This window comes from Lygodium microphyllum, chromosome 18, assembly GCF_053477565.2.
Source record: "Lygodium microphyllum isolate KBCC chromosome 18, Lygodium_microphyllum_v1.1.10, whole genome shotgun sequence".
Classification (NCBI taxonomy): Eukaryota; Viridiplantae; Streptophyta; class Polypodiopsida; order Schizaeales; family Lygodiaceae; genus Lygodium; species Lygodium microphyllum.
Genome location: NC_141152.1, coordinates 75,294,396 through 75,316,827, shown reverse-complemented (window position 1 = coordinate 75,316,827; position 22,432 = coordinate 75,294,396). Strand labels below are relative to the sequence as shown.

General features: G+C 42.8%; 1 protein-coding gene across 8 annotated transcripts in view; it reads right to left on the bottom strand.

Moving 5' to 3' along the window:
* Window positions 1-2,778: 2,778 nt before the first annotated feature.
* LOC148021032 (dehydrogenase/reductase SDR family member FEY-like) overlaps window positions 2,779-22,432 on the bottom strand; it is an 82,090-nt gene continuing 62,436 nt past the window's right edge. For 4 of the 8 annotated variants that reach the window (XM_087698878.1, XM_087698871.1, XM_087698873.1 and 1 more), the window contains exons 6-9: window positions 10,701-10,802; window positions 10,457-10,549; window positions 10,231-10,300; window positions 2,780-3,389 (exon numbers count right to left, since the gene is read on the bottom strand). In XM_087698878.1, coding sequence (XP_087555004.1) covers window positions 3,154-3,389; window positions 10,231-10,300; window positions 10,457-10,549; window positions 10,701-10,802 — 501 coding nt within the window. In that variant the 3' untranslated portion in view covers window positions 2,780-3,153. Of the gene's footprint in view, window positions 3,390-10,230; window positions 10,312-10,456; window positions 10,550-10,700; window positions 10,803-22,432 lie in introns of all 8 variants that reach the window. The other 4 variants (XM_087698872.1, XM_087698877.1, XM_087698874.1 and 1 more) reach the window with 4 other exon arrangements.

The window sequence follows — 22,432 nt, the reverse complement described above, 5'->3', positions numbered from 1 at the left end:
TTATCTATGCTAACCTCCATTGCTTAGATAACACTATAAGGGATTAACCCCATGGCCTCATTGACATATTTTCTTAACTAAGAAAGAACACTTATGAGCACATCTATGGTCATGAAAACAAGCACATTAGGAGAATTATGTCCAAAATTGTATTTATTTTTTGACTTATAAATGTGACTCTTAATGCTTTTTTAAATGCACCAAAACTTGCAATTTTTATGTTATTTTAAACAAATTTTTAAATGTGCTTTGACCAGTAATTTTCACCCATATTTTTATTCTACTATAAATGTACTTTATGTAAGTTTAAAAAACAACAAAGAGCTATTGGCTACAAAGTTGTGTCTTGTAGCCACAGTTATGCAATTATCGAATCTCTCTCTTTTTTTCAATCCTTCTTGTCTACTCATTGGGATGAGCATCAACTTTACAAATTGTACATGCATATTATGAAGATATTACACATATTAACAAAGATTGACATAATTAAATATAGACAACAAAAATAACCAAGAGTAGCTCATAGTACTTGAACATGACCAAGAGAAGTTGGTATTGCTTAATATATACAAAAAGATGTGTACATGATTTTGAAGCTAGCTAGCTGGTATAGTTTCTAGTATCTAGTAGGTGATTATGTCCATCAAAGATCATGTCTTGTGAAGAGGTCTCATCATTATGAAGAATCAAGCTCATTTGTCTGACTCCTTGTCCAGTTGTAGGTTAGCTGAATGTCATGTGTGCCTCAATAAATGAGTTAGGATCTAACTCTGGTTAGTAGGAGTATGGTTAGATTAGCATTATGTTTTGACTCTATTGTAGTTGTGTGTAGTTATCTATGTCACTCAATGAATAATGGTAAAGACTAATGAGAGCACTCTGCTCTCTAAGATTTCTCTCTCTCTCTCTCTCTCTCTCTCTCTCTCTCTCTCTCTCTCTCTCTCTACATCTTGAACATGGTATTAGAGCTCGAAGGCCTTATGTGGTAGTGAGCAGAAAATGGAGGGTGAAGGTGATCTATAGCCAATGAAGAAGGAACCTTGCAATGGTTCATTGGAAGCCATAGCTTGGAAAGGTATGCATTTGATATACCTCTTTGATAGAGCCTATTAAGGCCTTGAAGAGTGGTTTATTGCTTGCATTGGAGCCTCGAAATGACCTCATAGAGATTAGCATACACATCACTAAGACATTGTGGAGTTCTCAGACTTGTGCTCTGTCCTTCAAGGTTATTTTGGGAAATAGCACCAACTACTAGTTATCATGGTTACTATGATTGAGATGCTTCGCATTATGGAGCATCATGTGAAGCTTATTGTCTAGTTGGTATGTCACCAATGAATGCTTGGTAATGAGCTCTTGAACAATAGCAAAAATCAATGTGAACTGTCTAGGAATTACGCCTGTTTTCTAGAATGAAATGACATATATACTTCAGTCATTAAATGCTTGATTGGGTACACTCAAACTTCATGAGATGTTTGACAATTTTTGATAGTGAACATAGCATCAATATCATGCATTTGGGCATGATTAGGTAGAACTAAATTTTAGATGTGGAAGGAGTCACAAGCTAAAATTTGTCATGAATTTTGATAGATTGTAGTTGAAATCTTGGAGCATATTGAAGCTTGATTGGTACTTGAAAATGCTTGGACCTTGTCACATGAGTTCTCGATGGTTTGTGGGATGTGCTGAGCATTGAATACTCAAATCTCGATCAACTTATTGCTAGTTATAACAAAGTGGTGGATGTTAACAACCTGTGAGAAGCATATTTGACATTGTTTTGAAGGCTAGACAAGCATAGATGCTTCTTTGGCTATGTATTGACTCTCAGATGCATTGGCATATATCTACTATGATTTGAAGGTGTTTTGAGTTGAGAATACTTTGATTCAATGCTATCTACGTGCAATGTTACTACCCAAGATGTTATGATATATGTTTGGAGATGTTTGACATGTTTGTGAGATGAAATACCCTAGTTAACGCAAAGATTTTATTAATGTAAACTATTGGATTGAAATTGTATTGATTGACTAATGCCGCACTTATAATACTTGACTAAGTTTTTGGGATTCTCATTTGTGAACTTATGTTTAGTTGAGCTAGACCAAATTGGTTGCAATAGATGTACATGTGTTACTTGGATGTTATATAAGCATCTTGATCAGTGAAAGGTTAACTTGGTTTGCACGGAGTTAAGTACTAGCTATTTGAATATTGCAACAAATACATAGAGCTATAAACATGGCAAACACAGATAGATTTGATAATATTACACAAATAGTGGGTGAGAAGCTAGACAATAATAATTATGCAATATGGGAATTTTGCATGGAGAATCAAACACACAATATATTGTTTAATTTAATTTTACAATTTTGCAAACTCTTATGATTCATCATGTTTTTCGTGGGCTTAAGGGATGTGGCAGTGTAGTACAACAATTGCCATCATTGAATTGTATCAAAGGTTAGTCCATTTCAATACTAACATGTTGAGATGGCTTTTCCATTACATTGTACAATTGCATCAAGATATCATTTTGATGACAACTTCATAAATAGAAATCACCACATGACCATTACTCTACTTGCATATTTAGACTATAGAAAACTGAAACTTATGTAAGTTGATACATACAATTGTTTGCAAGTTCAATACCCCAAAAAAACAAAAAATCAATAACGCCAAGCACTACACTCCGCTAGGAATATCCTCAAAACAACTCTATTTCTTGCTGGAAAAGGTATATTGCAATCCATTGTGCACTAGTATAAGAAGTTGCCTCTTGTGCTATTCAATCCTTACCCACTATTTGGTTGATTACATTATTTTAGAAAACACGCTTGCAAGTATATACGTTAAAAAAACACGCTCATAAAAGTATGAGACGAAACACCTTGAATTGTAAGACCATCAAGGTTTCTTTCCACACATAGACTACTAAGAAACATTAAGCTTGGTAGATGTACTACAAACGAGCTTTCTTTGGATTCTTAGCTTCATGGAAATTGAGGGGAGTGGCAGGGTTAGTTTGAAGCTAGAGTACAAGGCTATTATGTACAAAAAGCTATAGGCAACCAAGCAAGACTGGTTTTCTAGCCTCGTCACTTGGCACACCTACTTACATTCTTTTGGCTTAGGCTAAGGTTCATTTATGACTGTGGTCGCCTCAACGTGGTTGCTTGGCAGTCCAACAAATTCCAGAGTTCTTTCCCACACCCTTGCTGCTGTCGCCACGTCACGGGCTCTGTTTGCAAGGAGCGTCGGCTTGCAATCCGATCCGTAGTAGGGGCAAAGCGGCCATCCTTGGGATTTTAAAGCCTCTGCATGCTGCAGCGCTTCATCATCTGTCGCACAGAACAGCACACTCCTAGCTCCTGCACGGCATCAACGTCCAAAATGCGTCAAAGCAAACGTGCATGACAGACATGAAACGTTTATCAAAACCATCTTGCACCGGAGTTTCGATACCATACATTTTAACCACGTAAATTCAGGTTATCGAGTTCAATTTAAGGTGTGTTGCTATCTCCGTCCACTACTAAGGATATCCAACTCTTTATCATCACTCATTCAGGTGTATTGAGCACCATTGTATTGGCCATTACTGTATTATCCATTCAAACTCCACCTGGATCAAAGTCTTCGGGGAATCTAATCCTCTTAAGAAAGCTTGTCATTCTCTATCAAAGCATTGAACCATTTCTCAAAGTCCCATATTCCATGTGATAGCTGAAAGTCAAGGATCTCTAAATGTGGGCTCAAAGCTCAAAGGAGATGATGAAATCCATTGCTGCTCTGGGCTCTTTGAAGAGCTCCACAAAGACAGGAGTCAACTCTGCTCTCTAGTTATCTCGCATGCCTACGTCCTATGGAGAAACCTCAAGTGGTTTGAACTATGTATTTCTCTTCTCATGCTTTGGTATATAGATTCCATGGCCCGTTTCTCCATTCATCAACTTCATGTGTGCTTTCTTTTCTTGTTCATCTTATTCAGTCCCAAGCAGTTGTTCCTTATTCCTTCTGTTTGCATATCTCGTTCTAACATGGTGCTAGATGACCTAGTTCTTGGTCCTAGTGTGTTTCTCTTGCTGCTGTGACTGTGATTTCAGATCCGCTGCAGCCTGGTTATATTGCTGTAGGGGCCGTGAATCTCTGCATTTTGCTATTATAAGCCTTCGCTTGAGCTGACCCCCTGGGCGACACATGTTGGATGACATGCAAGATGTGAAGATTTGCTATGGTTTGCATAGAGAAAACATAGAATGTACAAACACAATTGAAAGTACTTAGACAACAATGCAAAATGAAAAAGGGAGAGAAGTGGAATCTGATGAATGAACGAATGCTGAAAATGAATGAATAAAGAAGATGTACAAATGTGAAGGCTCAATAAGTAGAGATGTCCAACAACCACTGACTCTCCTTCATTACAAATGTGAAGGCTCAAGAAGCAAGCTGATGGAGAGTGCCAGAGAGTGACATCCTTCATTACTGATCCTGAGCACAATAATATCAACTGTAAGAGTGGATGCAGTAGACTAAGTTGAGGGTGATATCGCACAAAAATTGAGGGCCCATAGTAAAGAGAATCACTGAAAATGCAGGGACTGAAGTCTGATTGTGGAGTAATTGGCAGTTGAGGCAGTTCAACAGCAAGTGGCACTGATGATCCACATGGAGGCTGAAAAACAGGTCATCTACTAAGGAGAGATGAAAATGGAGCAGCTGATGAGTTACAAGGGCTGGAAGACATCTTAACAAGTAGCAGCAGCAGTTGATGATGAGCTGGCAGAAAAAATGCACCTGTAAGAGCCACATGCAGGCTAGCATCAGCCGGAGGCAGCCTCTAGAGCAAGTGGTGATGGCTTGCAGCAAGAAAACCACTTCTGGATGGTGTATATGAGGTTTAGATGATGATTATAGTTATGATGCACTCAATGGAAAGACCTATGTCGGAGAAGCCACTGCTATGGTACCATCAAGATAAGACAATAAACATAGAAGATGAAAGAATAATAAATGAATAGATACAATACTCAATGCAGTAAACACACTATGCAGTGTGATAACAAAACCTCCAACTCTTGTATCCTTGAAGGATTGAGGCAAGGTATGAGTCTATACAGATCTTGGAATGTAGCAACAGCCTCTGGATGTGATTAGCAACAGCAAATATAGGTTTAGAGAGTCCAGATCAAGTTGAACACGTTTGGAGTAGCACAAACAGTGGGCAGTAGGTAGTGGAGTGCTAGAATGATTCACGCAGTAGTTGGGAAGTGAAAACGTAGTAGTATGTTGATGATGATGACAGTAGATATGCTGCAAACGCAAGCAGTAGAACTAGCAGCAGCAAACACCCCCTAGGAAGGAGACTTTGATAGTGAACGATGGTTGGAAGCAGTTGGCGCTTCACTATGTTAGAGATATGGTCATCCCCAAGACGGATGGACAAAAGCCCGTACAAGGCAGTTACGCAGTTGCATTATGTTCTGGAGTAGGTTGGGCAGAAGTTCATGCAATTGCCAGCAGTTTTGGGCATGATTATAGGCAAGACATGTAGGCTGTACTGGGTGTACAAGTTGTGCCATGTGGCAGGCAGCAAATTGCTGCATTATTATTATTATTATTTTAAATTGCAGTCGGCCACTTTTGACCGGCCGACCTGATGTATTTTTAAACATTTTCACAGCCTATTTATGGTTGGCATGCTTGCGGGTCATATTCATTTCAGTTCCTTACAAGTAAGAGAGAGCTCCGGTTGGTGACACTCAACATCCTATTGTAAATATCTACCTTCAATATTTAGCATGCACACTCTATAGTCTTTAGTGTTCTACTGTCTCTTTCTCTCTTCTCTCCTTGTTCACTTCTTTCTTTCAGTTTGGTCATACGCTTCTGCATTCGCTGCACTTTGACATGATATCAAAGTAGCATAGAAGGGCTGATTGAAGGTGGGGAGATTTGAAGAACACATTTCCATGCAACACCAAGGCTGCGTTTTCAGCATTTGAGGGCAGGCGGGAGGGCTGCACATTGAAGCAAGGCTGAAGTGAGTGGAGACATGAGTGAAAGGAAGGGAGTTTGCTGTTTTTATGCACGTTTTGCTATCACAGAAGGAGAAAAAGCTGCAACTTTCAATCTTGTACAGTAGGCTTTGATCTTTAATCGCCGCCAACGGTTAAAACATGTTAAGGAGGAGCAGAGGAAGCCCTAGCAAGCTGCCTTTTCCAAATCATAGTGGGCTATCCTTTGTTTTCTGCAAGTCGTTAAGGAGTCATATCATCAAAAATCGATGTGGAGCTCCAAGTGATTATGGACTGAAAGGTCTTGGTGTTACCGGTTCTTCCACAATATCAAAGGTTAGATGGGAAGAGCTACTGCATTTGGTAAATAATGATGCTTGCCATCTTGGAGTCTTATGATTTGATTTTGCTCATAATGGAGGCCATTGATCATCCATTGGCCTAGGATTTTTCCAAACTTTCTTCTTTGAAGAAAGTGGAATTGGTGAAGGTACATCACACTGGGACAAGCTAAATACCCACATCTGTTCTTGTTTCTTTCATACCGGCATTCGTTCTTTCTTGTTTCTTCCATGTACTCTAGCCATGATAGCCCATATTGAGCATCTTACCAAATGCTTAGAAGATATGGCTTGAACTGGATTAGCTCTATAACAAGATAGCTATCATAAAGAGGGTTTCTTTGGAGGTGTAGATGTGGACTTTGAATCCAAGCAAGTCCGCTTCCATGCAAGGACATAATGATTACTTTATTGCCGTAGTTGGCCCCTAGATTCAATGCCCTCTTCTCGGCCTTGATTGCTTCAAGGCAGACGAAGACTCTTAAGTAGGAGGAGCTAGTTAATATGGTCTTGGACCAAGAGGAACAATTGAGGGATACAGATTCTCAGCAATTTGAGGCTCTTACAACTCAAGCTTCTCAAATGAAGGGAAAAGCAAAAGAAAAAAAAGAAAGACAAGAACAAGAAGGTCAAGGAGTCTACTTGTCATATTTGTGCTAAGATAGGTCAACGGTGTCGGAGCGTTTGGGGTCGAAAGTCTACCACGGGGGTAAGAGACAATGGGATGAAGGGAGATTTAGGAAGAGCAATTGATGAAAGAGAAGGGGTTCGAAGAAATAGAATAACACTCATAGAGGTGAAGCCTACCAATTTATTTTTGCATCCCGAGAAGATAAATCCCTTGAAAACCAAAAACATACATCAAATGGTAGCTTCTTCTTTGCTACCCAGACAGCCAATCTGATACTTCTGTTGGCTTCAAGACGCCTGGTCAGAGTTTTCCCAGATCACTCCTCCTCCCAATTTAAAGTGTTATTTGCTGCCTATAAACTACGATCGCGCATTGCGCAATTTTGTCAATCCTTCTTTTTTCATAAAATCCCCTAAAATGGCTAAAAGTCACTTGTTATTTTTACATGTAATCCTATTCTAGAAGTTGTCCACAGCTTTTAGATATTTACAAAAAATAATATCCAAAATATCAAAAATAGGTTAAACTTAGCAAAAATTTTAGTATTTTTTAACCATCCACACTATGAACATTGACACTAATGACTAATATGGCATTAACTCTTTAAATCAATAAGAAAGCTGAATGATGATGCACTCTAGAGTTTTTCACACCGTGTCCGCATAGCGACACGACAATGGTGGCCACTTCTTCATCAATGGCTTTTCTACATTTGGAGATTATCGAGCATTCTTCAAAGGATTCATCTAATGTAGCATTGATAGTCCCACAAACTGGAGAGTTGATTGTGGATAGTGGCACTTCCTGCCATGACTCCTTCTCTTGATAGCATTGCCCATATGTGTCCGATGCATGGGCATATTGTGATTGGTAATAGTTCTTTGGTTTCTATATAGGGTAATGGTGATATGCAATTGATTTTGAATGGGCATGGCAGTGCTTATACTTCATAGATTCTTTATGTTCCAAGCTTGGGCTATCATCTCCTTTCGATGAGCAAGATTTGTGGACTTGGCCTTATGGTTTAGTTTGATAGGCATTCCTTTCGGGTTCTTGATGGAAAGATGAGACAGATGCTTTGCTAGCAACATGATGACAATGGCGTCTACAAGATGTGAAGTTATTCAACCCTTGCCTCTCTTCTTCTTACTTCTTGTTAGATTAGGATTCAATAGCACACGTGTGCACACAGAGTCCAAGTTGGTTTCTATGGAGATACCCTTCTAGATGCCATACCGTATTAGTGCCTTTTTGGCTCCTTGATCTTGTTGGTTCATAGTCGACTAGACATTTCCTTTGTGGTGACATTATTGTCTTCTTTTATGAAGACTCCTACTCAAGCTCACTAGAGAGTTGCTTTGCATGTGATGTGCTATTCATAGGGGGCACGATCCTATGGGATTATGTATGGAGAGGGGGCCACTCTTGTTGGATGGAGTGACTTAGATTGGGTAGGTGATGTGGAGTCTAGACACTCCACTATAGATTTTTCTTTCTCCCTTGGATCGAGAGGTCATGGAGCAGTAAGAAGCAACCCACCATGGCATTATCTTCTACGGAGGCACAGTAGCAAACTCTTTGTTCTACTTTCCAAGATGTAGTTTGGCTTTGCTAGTTGTTGGCGGAGATTGTCTTTCCACAAATAGAACCCACTCAATTGCATGTGGATCACTATAGTGCTCTAGCGTTGGCAAAGAACCCTATGTTTCATGCTTGCGTGAAGCACATTGAAGTTCAATACCATTCTGTTTGGGAGCAGATCGTGGATTCCAAGTTGGTAGCGGTCTATTGTCCCATGGAGGACCATGCAACGGACATCTTCTTGAAGCCTTTGTCTCAGGCTTTTATGCTTCATCACATGAGGTCTTTGGTCCTTCACACACCCAATATTTGAGAAGGGTGTTAGCCTATATTTTATCAATCTATCATCTCCTAGTGTGAGCTTTATCAACATCTGATGGAGACATAAAAGCTCTACCTGTTTTAGCCCATTCTTTTCATGTGCATTTCTTTTTCAGTGAGTTTCAGTTGTGTTCGCACTAGCATAGGATAGTTTATGGCCTTAGCATTTCTTTTCCAGTGACACTAGGACCTATTCACACTTATCAGGTAGCGATCAGCATCTTACTGGCCACTAGCATTATTTGAATGCTGGAAATCAGGTTGGCCAGCATTTTTGTCTCCTACATGATCAAGTCAGCCAGTTTTTTCAGCCCCCTGCTATATATAGCAGGGCCCATACATTTTTGACAGGTTTTCTGCAGCAATTTTTGGGCAGCACAATCCCTCTTCAACCTTTCCTTCTCCAATATGATCACTCATCCATCACAATATACCACCTATTTTCCCTCTTTCCCTATCTCAAGGATGCGCAATGTGTGCTCTCATGTGCCACTTGGCAGAAGTAAGATCCTCATCCAAGATTTTTTTTTTTCTTGTTTGAGTGCTTTCTTGTGTGTTAGAAAGCTTTCTTCTTATGTATATGTCAGAAAGCTTTCTTCTTATTTATAGAGAATATCTGCAAGATTTCAAGGCTAGAATCTTCCCTCAACTATCCCGATCTTTTCCAACCCACCATGCATACATTATGGGCATCTTTGTTGCCCCCACTTTATTGCTCAGTGACTTTGCATCCTTCACGAGAGTGCCTTTTTCACCCCACCATACAACCCGTGCTGGGAGTATATGATTTATCATTTCCACTTTATCATTTGACACTCTTTTGTGCTTCATGATCACTTTTATCCATTGGGGATTTCCCTTCATTACATTTTCCATCTTTTTCTTTGCTCATTCTACCACATTTGCCCATGTATGCCTGTCTTTTTTGAATCCGTCTATCTATAATATTTTAGCTACTAGGCTAGAGAGAGAGAGAGAAAGGGTTTTTTTTTTTTTTTTTTGGGGGGGGGGGGGGGGGGGGGGGCAGGAGCGAGGATGTTTTTATACGTTTGTAAGGCTTTAGCTAGTAGGCTAGAAGGCCCTTTTTACATATTACTATTCCTTATTTCAATACTCTCCATAGAGAGAGTAGGCTAGAAGGCCCTTTGTACATATTACTATTCTTTAATTCAATACTCTTCACACACAAACACACACACACACACGCGCATGTGCACACACACACACACGCGCGCATGTGCGCACGCACACACACACACACACACACACACACACACACACACACACACACACACACACACACGAGAGAGAGAGAGACCTTCAGCAGGGGAGAAAAAAAGCCGGACGTTTGGATGAGTAGATTGTAAGAACTTTGGTAAGGTCCGTGCCTGTAAAAAAGCTTCATACATGATAGTGTGAACTCAACTATGATGAATAAGTAAGGTTTACAATTGTGAGATGAATAATGTCTAGGAGACATTGAAATATCAATGACAATACATGAGATGTTTATAAAAGAAAAGGTGTATTGTGATGGAATATACCACATTGGTTGCAACAATACCAGGGTGCACACATATTGTGTGGACATTACAACCTTTTGGAAGCTTATTTACAAGGATGCTGTTGAAATACACCTGGCAATAAATTTGAATGAGACTATAAATGAATGCCTTGTTTCTTTATTTTGTTGCAGTCAATTTGTGGCATTAGGAAAAGTTGAACAATTGCTATTACTACAATGAATGCACTTTTTAGAATACAAATTCCAAAATGCAAGACCAATACCTGACATACTTTGCTTTTTGCATATGCAAGAAAGTTATTAAACTTTTCCTTTCCGGAACTTAGATTTAGATCATTTGGATCCACAACTCCAAATTGTTGTGCCTGAAAGGCAAATGTATTTATCAAGAAATCCTATCTTTTTCAAAGAAAAGAAATTCAATTGATAACACCTTAAGATAATCCACGGAGGTGAAATACTAAGTATGAAAGTATAAATAAAACGTATTTTATCCAAAAATGATTTCTTAATCCCCCTCTAAACAAACTATCACATTACAACACATTATCCCATACACATTCTCGTTAGCACATGATAAGAGGAAGTTAAACTAGACATAAAGGACAAAAGCAGATAAATTCCAAGCACTCATAAAGTTTTGCAACCATGGGTTTAGAATCATAAGACGAATTATCAACCCTGATAGATCTATGTGGAGATAGTCCTACTTTTCTACGAGTGACACAAAGAATAGATAGCTTTAGTGTAAGTAGCAAGTGTCCATGGCTTTTTTTTTTTGGGGGGGGGGGGGGGCGCTTTGTTTTTATGTTGATGGATAGGTATATAATACAAGAAGCAAGTGCCAAAGGAAAGTACATAGCAAGTGCATATGTGCTCAATTACCATCTTTGGCAATCAAACTTAGTCCATTTGACAAATCAATTTGTAAATCCTAACACAACAATAAATGTTGCCCTTAAATCCTAAACAAAAGCTCATCCAAACTAATCCAGCTTTATCATCTTGACCTTGCCAATTGTTCCTCTCATAAAGACTAGCCATTTATGCATTGGATGATGACTTGTTCATATTTCTTAGGAATCAGTAAACAATGTGAAAAAAGCCATGGCTACTTTCTCTTTTTTTGGGAGAAAAGGTGTGTTGAGTTATCTTACTTGGAAGGAAAAACAACAAAGTACAAATGCTCAAAATTCTAGTTGGATTTGTATGAAAATCAAGTCACGTATACAAGGCCTATTAGGTGGTCTGGAAAGGATGGGAGAAATAAGCCATGGCAGAACACAGAAGAAGAATAAAGGAAGATGAACATTGAATCATTCTGAATGAAGCATGCTGATACAATGGAGCATAGCTCGGAAATGACTGCACTATCTAGGTGGCAATGCTTGGAAGAGATGTACACTGTGAAGGGAGTGAAACCCAATCCTTCGGGTAGAGCTATCAAGGACAAGGAAAACAGTTGCATTATGGAGGGAGTGAAACATTGTCCTCTGGGCAGTGGAATGTTAGAATAGACATTGGAAGACAAAAGGCACCAGCAGAGGGAGCAAAATGCAGTCCACAGGAGCTGTCGGAGATGAAGAACATGTTGAAATCCCTCTGAGATGATGGTGGCTATTGAGGCAACTGTTGGGCAGCCAAATGGAGAGGAAAATGCAAGAATGTCTGATGAAGATCTCTCGCTGTAAGTGGCTGCAGATAGGCGACTGCTGGGCAGCCCTTCAAGGGGTAAAAAACCTAAAAAACACACATATTTGATGTAGAGCTATGATAAGCTGCTGTACACAACCTAAATCTACTGCAAACACAGCCTCCATAAAGTGGCTGATGGCTGGAATATGATGTGTTGCACCAGTCCAAGGTGGAATCCAACCAACAAACACAACAATGGAAATGATGAAAAACAAGTCGGCAGGCTAAGCAACAATTTGGAGTGTCTGGAGCTGATGGCGATGTGAAAAAGACCTCCAAAAGGCTTGTGGATGTGGACAATGGTATGCATGCTCCACTTGTCTAGAAAGCCTTCCGCTAGTGCCCTGTTAAACATAAAAGCAAGGAGAGGTGTCCATTGGTATAGGTACTCTATTGCTCTCCTCACCATATCATGTGTAAAGAAAGTGGATGTGTAGAGCAAGGCTTTGGAGGGTGTGGAATCGGTGGGTAGTGTGGCACATCATATAGCCTCTCTGCATAGGAGTGCCATGTCTCTAGGTCTCCAATGGGTGTGGGGTAGCATGGCTTCTATAATCTGTCGTGCTATGGCCGCATCTTTGTTGATGAGTAGGTGGTATAGTTCCCAATATTGTGCCTCCGTGTATGCTCACTGTTTACGACCAATCAGGGCCCTCAACACCTGCAGGCCTCCCCCTCTACAATATACCCTAGCCCTCCATAGGTCCCTCTATAAGTCCGAAGATGTCTATATAGCTGCTTGCACTCATCATCATACCATCAGTTTTGGCACATGGTCCCAAGATGGGTGTATCCCATAGTATGTGTAGATTGTGGAAGCTCTGGGGGTAGCTGAGTGTAGGATGGAGATAAGCTAGGAGTTGAGTTTCCCTAGGGAGCAGTGTACTCAAACTAGGTGAGCCCATTACAGATGTGATGATTGTACACTCCCATCTACTTCTCCATCACCCTTGTTGTGTCTCCCTAGTGTCATATCTTGTTCCTTGTGGAGGAAAGTGCCATTCTTGATGTTTATCATCCGATCTTGGGAGACCTCTACCATAATCCATATGTATCGAGTGTCAAGGTTGCATGCCATGATGCACACACAATCCTATAGCTCATGTCCAATCAATGCTGCCATGTCTCCTAATCCTCTGGTTGCACGCGAATGTCTCATGTAGCCTCTATATGTAGACTCCTAGATATATCCATGTACTCTAGGCAGCCCCCTCTCAAGGGTCTAGTGTGTCTTTGTAATCCTGATCAAATCTTGGTTACGTATCACCTCTTCCATTCTTCCTAGGTGTGTCTAGAGTGATCCACTACAGTTCCATACTATCAATCGTATCTCTTAGAAATTTGTCTCATAGACTGTACAGTCCTATGTTCTACTACCTTGTAATTGATGATGACTCGGCCATCTTTATACACTGCCTCCTTGCTCTCTTTCCTATCTTTGATTATCTTAGGCATACAGGTGCACCTATGATCCACCTACATTCTAGTGAGGTCATCATCTATGTAGATGGGGTCTCTTGGGAGTCCTCATAATATGGCCTTCTATCTCACAAGGACATGAATTTTTGTTTGCTTTACTTAACATTTGAATTAATTTTTAATCAAACGTTTATGTGTTGCACATGTGAAGTGCAACTGACATTATTTCATATTTACGAGCCAAGGAGTGGAGGAAATCAGTGGATGTCAAAGGCAAAATTTGTCTTAAGTAATGTTGCACAGATATTAGGTGGTATTTGGTGCCATAAATTGGTCTAAGACATTTTATTAGCCATAAGTGTCAATTGGTGACACTAGAGATTTGGCATTTAATGGTATTTGACGCCAATCCGGGGACTAAAGAAGACTGGGAATACTTGGGAGATGAATTGGCCTAGCCCATTTAATTGTTGGCTGGTCAAACTAATTTCTGGGCTCTAACATAATTATTAAATTAATTTTCAAAATTTTAAATCTAAAAATTAATTTGATAATGCAAATAATGCTGGAAAATGGGATTAGAAGGCTGCCACTTGGCAAAACTTGCTCATGCAAGTGGGAAAGACATTTTTGAGCCTTGGGAAGAGAGAGAAACGGTCATTCTAGGCTTGTGCAAGTTGAGAGAGACAAAGAAAAGGCTGCCATAGCTGCTACAACAGTTGACAAGCCATTTTCAGCCAGCAAGTGACCCTTCAAGAGTTGGTGACATGCTCTGAAAAGACTACAGCAATAGTAGCTAACAACAGTTTGAGGGTTGTTTCAGCCAAACAAACATCATATTCGGTGTGTTCCATCAATGAAGACAACTTTCATCGCTGTCTAGAGAGGGCAGTAGCTGATTTCTTCCATTTTCTCGTGATCGAAGTCTGAATTTTCTCTCTATTCAGCATTCTCTCTCATTCTCCAGCCATTTCCTAGCCTTGCTCTAAAGATCTCAGCATTATAATTTCCTAGAGGTTGAGGAATTGTATTTTTATTTGCCGTGAATCTTAATTTACAATAGAAATTAGGGTTTGACAACAACTTTAGGAAGCCTGCTAGGAGATTGAAGCCTCAAGACTGAATTTTCAGGGATGAGAATTAATTCTCGGCAAGATTAAGTGAAGGACCAGCCAACATTTGAATTTGAGGAAAATTTGGTTTCCCAAGGAGTTGAAGGCCAATTGCATGAGCAAATCAATTTGAAGACAACAAGATCATTATTCGAATTCAATTGCAATTAAAGATAAAGAAATACCAAAAGGGGTGCTAGTTCTAGGACCAACAAGGTGTCCAATAACCAAGATTGATTGGTAAATGTTTGTGTTGTAGCATTTCATTAATTATTACTTGCTGTAATTAAGTTATAATTAGGTCATTACCACCCCTCCATGGAAGGACGGTTGGTTTTGTTAGCCTGTCTTCTTTCATTGCCAGTCTGTCATCTCCTGGTTGTGAGCTCATGTTAAAGTCTGGCAGGTGACAAAGGAGCTCTGGCATTTCTTGTGTTCCTAATTTTGTGTGCGGGTTGGCACTCAGCCCAAAATGGGTCCTTCGTGTGCACTCGGCCCATATTTGGGCAGGTCGGCCAGTTTTGTTGATGGGGGGCTATTTATAGCTGCCCCCCCAGTCATTCACATTCACTACTCCTACAGATTTCAGCACACACTCCTGCGTTCCCACTCCGACATTGGTGCTGCCATTGTTTCTAGCCTGATCTGGTGCCCTCACTGACGCTCCGGGCTGCATGCAGGGACAGATCAGTCCACAGTTTTGTATTCAGCATTCATTTCAGTCAGTGCAGTATCTCTTCCTTCATTTTCTGTGCTTTGTGTGTGTGTTTCTTCTTCCGTTGCACACTCTCACATGGTATCATCGCCTAACTGAGAGCATGGAGGAGAGCTTCCATTGCAAAGGAGGACACCATCCAATGTAGCCTTTCTTCCCTCCTTTCCAACCCCTGGCGTGCTGTCCAAGCTGAAATGCAGCCTTCCATACCTGCGTTTTATTGTTCTGCAGCATCAGGGGGAGTAGGTGACAGTTTTTTTTGGTGTTTGCTGCCTACGTTTGCATCACACGCAACCAATAGAAGGTCATCCACATGAGCAGAGGCGGAGGCATCATCATCTAGAGGATAGGCGGCAATTTCTTTCTCCAGGCAGCAACATTTTCCCTCTCCTCTTGCAGGCGAAATCATCTTCTGGGTCTTTTCTGACATAGGCGGCTCAATCTTCACTGTCTGTTGGTTGCATATTGTTTGGTGATTGCAAATTTGGAAGATGTCTTACAGTTTTCAAGCTTCGATGACTCAGAGGATGAGCTTTGTTAACCCTCAAACGAACGAAGGTGGAAAATCCGGAAAAGCTAAAGCAGAAGACAAATACAAAGGCCAAGGCAAAGAGAAACGGAAGACAAAGACACACAAGGAGAAGAGTCCTAAATAAGGGAGAAAGGCGCACAAGGAAAAGCGCAAGTCAAAACTTTTTGTAAAAGAGCGCAAACTCATCATGGTTTAATTCAAGGAGCGCCAGGCTCTCACCCGTGCAATTTGTAAATGTAGACGAGCGGTGGAAAGGAAGCTAGGAAGATAGAAGGATAGTGGGAAAAAGGGCCTAGGCTACGGCCGGCCATGTAAAAAAGGGGAAAAGGGGATGACCGCCCAAAAGGGATTTAGGGTTTTGTATATAAAGTTGAAAAGTGAATGAGAAGCTCATTCTTGTGTGTGACCAAAAGTAGCTCTCCTCTTCTTCTTCTTCTTCTTCTTCTTGCTTGCTTGAGCTTGTGCTTGAGAGAGGGAGTGTGAGAGTGTGAGGGAGTGAGTGTGTGAGGGTGAGGGACCGTGGGGTGGAGAAGCTCTCCATCTTCTCCTCTCTTATTCTCTTCTCTTCTCTTCTCTTACCTTGCTCGCGGTGATGGAGCTTGGAGCTTGGAGTGGGAGGATCGAGCTTGCTTGAAGCTTGCACTTGGATCGTGGAGCTATCGGAGTGTGCGGGAGAGGAGGTAACTCGAACGGCATGGAGGTAAGCTCACTACACCCGTAGATATGGATAGCGCGTCGGCTATGTGAGAGGTAGCCATTAGTGCTCGGCTTGGAACGCTTGAAACAATAAGCAATCCGTGGGTCTTGGCAGTTGAGCGAAAGCTCCCACATTTTGGTTCCGTTGCCGGGACCAACGGATTCAAGCCTTGAGCGCTTGCGCGCTTCGAATCGAGCATTGGAGTAGGGTTTTCCCCGAACCAGTGCTTGAGATAGGAAGGAAGCGAGGGGGTTGAAGATGGTATTCGATCTCCTTGGCAAGTAGGTTTGTTGTTTTTCTTGAGATTTATGTTGTGAGATGGAGTAGTGTAGGTATTTACTTTGTGATTTGGATGCATTAGAGTAGGAGAAAACAAAGAAAAACAAACAAAATAAGAATTAGGGTTACTGTTGCAAAACAAGGCAGAAACAGGGCAAGAATCCTGCAAAAGTGGTAAAAAAACTTACTTGTGATACCTAAGGTCGGTAAGTGAGTTATTGGGGATGCCAATACCATACCCGGAAGAGGGTATAAGGGCCAGAAGTGGCAAGAAAGGCCACAGTGTGCATTGCAGGGTTTCAAGAGAGCAGGAGAGAAGAGGAAAGCTTGGCGAGGAAATCCACTTCAATCTTGGCATCACGGAGATCTTTGGCTAGCCCAGGTAATTCTACACCTCCCCCTACAGTAGTAGGACCAATCTGGAGTTGCTCGACAAGGGGGAAGACCCCCAGCGCCTTGCATGATGAATTTTGCGAGCTTCGGCAAAAAAACACGTGTGGCATTCGACGCGTCCGAGTCACGTCGACTCTGGTCCGAGGCCCAAACTCGGCCCTCAGACCACCCGATCCACTCGGCCAAACCCTAGTCGGCTTCGGACCGTCCGAGGAAAAACCGTCCGAGTCAACCCATTCGGCCATCCAAGTCAAAACTTTTTGCCACGTGGCACATTTGGCCTCGGCCCGCCCGAACGACCCGTCCGAGACTCAAATTCGGCCCTCGGCCACGTCCCACATTCGGCCCTCGGCCCAAGTGCCTCGGCCCGCCCAAGTAACCTCATCCGAATTCATCCGAATCGTCCGAACTCAGCCCTCGGCCCATGCGCCTCAGCCCGTCCGAGTGACCCACTCGGACCTTGCAATTCGGACCTGTTAGGCCGAATTTAGATTTTCTCAAATTTTAACCTGAAGATAGTGAAATTAACCGAGAAACCATATAGAGCCGAAACCATATCATAGATCCATTACCGGGCTAAAACTTAGAGCAAGTGGTTCAAATTTTGGCTATAAACGGTCCTCCAAATTATGCATGGCTTTTACCGTAATGGCCCTGCGGGCCGGGGGGGACTGCCCCCCCCCGGACCCCTGCGGAGGGGGCTCTGCCCCCCTCTGCACCTCCCCCAAGTAGGTTGAAGAGAGAACACGCGCCGTGACAGGTCCTCCAAATTGGACCCTAGGGTGGTAATGGCCCTACACGAGCATGGATTCTCACTTGCAAAAGAGCAACCAAAAGCCCCGGCCCGAACAGAGAGAAACAGAGACCCTAGAGCATCAATGGGCCAATCTAGCTATCAAGGACAAAAAGACCACACCACGAGAACACAAAGACATTGTGTTCATACCATGTCTAGTCAGAGCGAAATGCAACATCAGCAAGCTACAAATGCCAAGATGACTAGACATGACACCCTTGACGAGAGATGTACCTTGAGCAACACTGCACAGACAACCCAAGACATTGGTGGAGAATCCACGTCTGGTCATGCATGTGGGGACTCAAGGGCATCTATCAGAAGGCTTAAATTTAGAAGCCAAGATCCGGAAGATGAAGACACAGTACCACCTGCTTATCTCAGGGTCAAACTCACCGCGAAAGGAGAGCATACTATTGATGCTCTGATTGATGAAGGAGCAGATTCTAACATCTTGACCTATGAATCATGGACCCTACTAGGCCAACCAGAGCTCACACCGACTAGTGCAACTCTCAGCCCTTATGGGGGACACCCACAAGCACTCATAGGGAAGTGCAAAATCCTTGCAACAATTAAAACGGAAAGCTTGCCTATCCTATTTCATGTTCCTCCAAATAGTGCTAGCTGCGGGAAAGAAACTCTCCTAGGGAGACCCTTCAAAAGGGCGACCAAATGTGAGGCTGACTATGTAGCACAAAGGATACACCTGACACTACCGAGTGTGAGGATAGTCACAACCTTTAGCAAAGGTGACCTCATCAAGCCTCGAGGAAAAGACAAAGAAGGTGCTGACATAGCAATCAAGCCTACTAATGAGAGCAAGGACTTGTTAGAAAAACTGACACAAGCACAGGTCAAACAACGAGAACCAGTGAGTGAGGCCAGGCCTGAAAAAAGAAGGTCAAGAGACAATGCCAAGGACGGGCTTTGGACTTACAAATATCGTAGAAGACCCCAAAAGAAGCCCAAGCCTTATAGACGCAGGCATCGATGGAGGGTCAGCACAACGTTGCGATGGATATCCAAAGCCTTGCTACGTGCTCAAGGGTACTACGCAGGCAACCAATGGATTTGGGTACCAAAATCCCCTGCTACACCACCTCTATCAGTTGAAGGCCAGAGTGCATCAAAAGCAACGAAGCACTGGAGAAAATCTAAGAGAGACTCTAGGTTTCGAGGCAAGAAAGCAACCATGAGTGTTCGAAGGAAAGAGCCTCAACCTAGCATGCTTAGCAAGCAGATATCAGGGGTAACTGTCGAGCGTGCACAAGGACCACTAGTGCTCAAGGAGTCTTTGATTTCCCAAGGGGAGAACAAGCATCATAGGCACAACGTTGCTCAAGGTAAGGCTGATTGCTCAACAAAGCAAATGGCACAATCGTCTAATAGCCTCGAGCAAATCATTCAGCCAGTGCCAAGTCCTTCTAAGAGTCCTAGATCTCCTACATCCTCTTTTTCCAAACGGACACAAGAAGCACAACAGCGGTTGACAAGGGAAACTGTTCAATTCCAATCTCTATCTCCATCTAAGCTTCCAAATGTCCAAAAGGTGGGACATGACGCCATCTGTAGCTCTCAACCCAAGAATATGCATGAGCAACCTAATGTGACTAGATCAACTCATGCTCGATCTACACAGATGAGTGCTCAAAGGGCAACAAAAAACACGGCCACTTCCGATCTCCCTAGGGACTTGACACCGCAATCCACCAAGGGAGGCCAACCCACTAAACTAGCTGCTACTACTTCCAATTAGGGATCACAGCAGTCACAGCCCTTGGCTGTGACAATGCTCCTTGTGGAACATGTCCTTAGAAGTTTACCTGTGGAGAAGATGTCACAACCAACTTCCTCGACAACTCCAGCGCTTCCAAAGTGCCCAAAGCCTAGGCTGGAGAAGTTACACACAAGGGAGTTGGCTGAAGAGCTAGGCTCTCCAAAAAGGAAGGCAGTTGTGCTCTCACAACCTAGCGAGGCTATTCAGCAGGCCATGGTCATGTTCCATAAGGACACACTAGAGAAGGGAAATGCTGAGACCCAACCAAGCACATCAGCGGGGGTCGACCTAGCCCAAGGTCCTGAGCCGTTAGATGCACTTGCGCTGACCAAGAAAAAGAGGAGAAAACAACGAAAACAACAACAGTTGCAGGTGGCTGTGGACCCCAAGAACATTGGGACGAAGAGTGCTAGAGAGCTGATGAATAAAGCATCGAGTCCATCCACCAATGAGTCCACTGATGCCTCTCCTAATAGCGGTGAAACCTCAGACACATCCGTGTGCTCTGAAAAATCAAAGCAGTCATTGCCATCAACAGTTGCGTTCAAAACTCAATCCACCGACAATAGAACTTGCGCTGACCAATCAAGAGTGGATACAACGCTGTCACAACAAGGTGACAAACCTATACCAGTCACATCCGAGGAAAACCATGACAAAATAGCAACAAAACCTCAGGAAAAACGCACAATCCCCGAGAGCATGAGCAATCCTAGCATTGACTGATCTTGCTCATCTAGGCTTGAGCCCCCAGCTATGCTAAAGCCTAAGGAAACCCTTAGAACTTTGCATGAGATAGCAACCGAGCAAGCCCTCATAGAACATAGAGATGTCGCTGAGTGCTTGACCGAGTGGGACACTAAACTGAAATTATTCGCACGTGTCTATATTCTTGCAGACATGGGCACATTCCCTAGGGAGCAGCTTGAGGAATATTTGCCTTATCCGCTATCGTGGGAAGAGCAAGAATATCTTGACGGACATTATGACAAGATCTTACATGAACGCATGCGACTCATCTCTGACGAGGAAGCCGACGAACTGCGCTTAACTGTCACGTTCAATGATGTGCTCTGCCGACCGAATCTTGTGGATATAGAGCAATTAAAGCGACTAACAAAGGGCCGAAGTCAATTTGAACAGCGTTGGTGAGAACTGCGTTGCAATGGCCGAACTAGGGGCTCAGATCATGACAGTCTCAGAGGAGCGATTGGCCAAATGGCGGTCTCAAAGGGACCCAATCTATGTGGCACCAACTTCCCTTCGAGTGCTAACTGACATTCGGGGTACGGACTTAGCTGGAACTAGCCTAGAGAGCCCTTTGATTGATAAGGTTCTCACTGAGGAGGAGTTACATATTGCCAGTAGACTCGGTCAAGGTTCCATGCTACTCGATGTGGCAAAATATCTATCGGTATTAAGTAAGCTGCCACGAATACTAGATGCGTGTGCCACGCTCCAGTACAACCCCGAGTTCTACAATTGGTTCTTATCCTCGTGAAGTGACATTATGTATATAAATAAACACTAATCAACACACACAAGTAATGATAGTCAAGCACAGGGAGAAGAGTTGAGTCTGACAGGCTAAGCTCCTCAAGTCCTCCTCTCATCACACATTTAAAAGCCGTGTGACCATCCCCACCTCCAAGTGAAAGGCATGCAACCCACATTACTGCCATAGGAAGCCTTGACCAACACCACTCATGGTGTAGACAGGTTGCAGCCCCTTTCTATACACCTTCTTCCCTTTTTGGTCTATCCTTCCGAGGATGTGCCCTATCCCACTCCATGACAACCAATCCACTCAACTTAGCATAGGCCAATATTGGCTAATGGCTGGAGGCAAAACGGACATCATCATGGGGGCTATCCCTTTACGACAAACACTGCATGCCTCACCCCTCCCCTTCTTGTCATAAGCGCTTGATGAACCACACTAAAATCCCTTCCATGCGAACAGTTGTATCCTGTATCAAGGTCTAACCCTTGGATTGCATCTTGCAGGCTTCCAGACGGAGCACATGGAGAACCATGGCCATCTGGCATGCAAAGACGCTCTTCACAGACGACGGGAGCATGTGACACGCGCCCCTCTACCGGAGCGCTATGTGCCCACCCTCAAGAGGTATGCCAAGAAGCGAGGCCCTAAGCGACACCGTCCCGGACGAAGGCCGAAGAATCCGTGAGTCAAGAAAGACGAGACTCGAAGAAATGCGCAGCAGGTGGCAACGCCAGTGGCACAAACCCCCTACGTACGTTCGGGCACCAAATGCTCAAGGGCAGAAAAGGCGGCCCGGGACAGGGAAGAATTTAATGAATTGTTTAAAGAAATTCTGGAAATGATAGCGGCTCGGGACTACACCATTCATGTCTCGGCCGACATGTTCCCTGCCCAAACCCATGGGAGCCGTACACCAACAGAGCCTCAGTCGCCCGACCACCCAGACTCGCCCCGCCTCGTACAAATAGAGTAGCTCCATGTTGTATAAAAGGCTTATCAAATGCTACTTGGCCATGACTTTTTGTCTTTAAATGGTTAAATGTTGACATGTTTCCCAATTGTACAAACTTTTC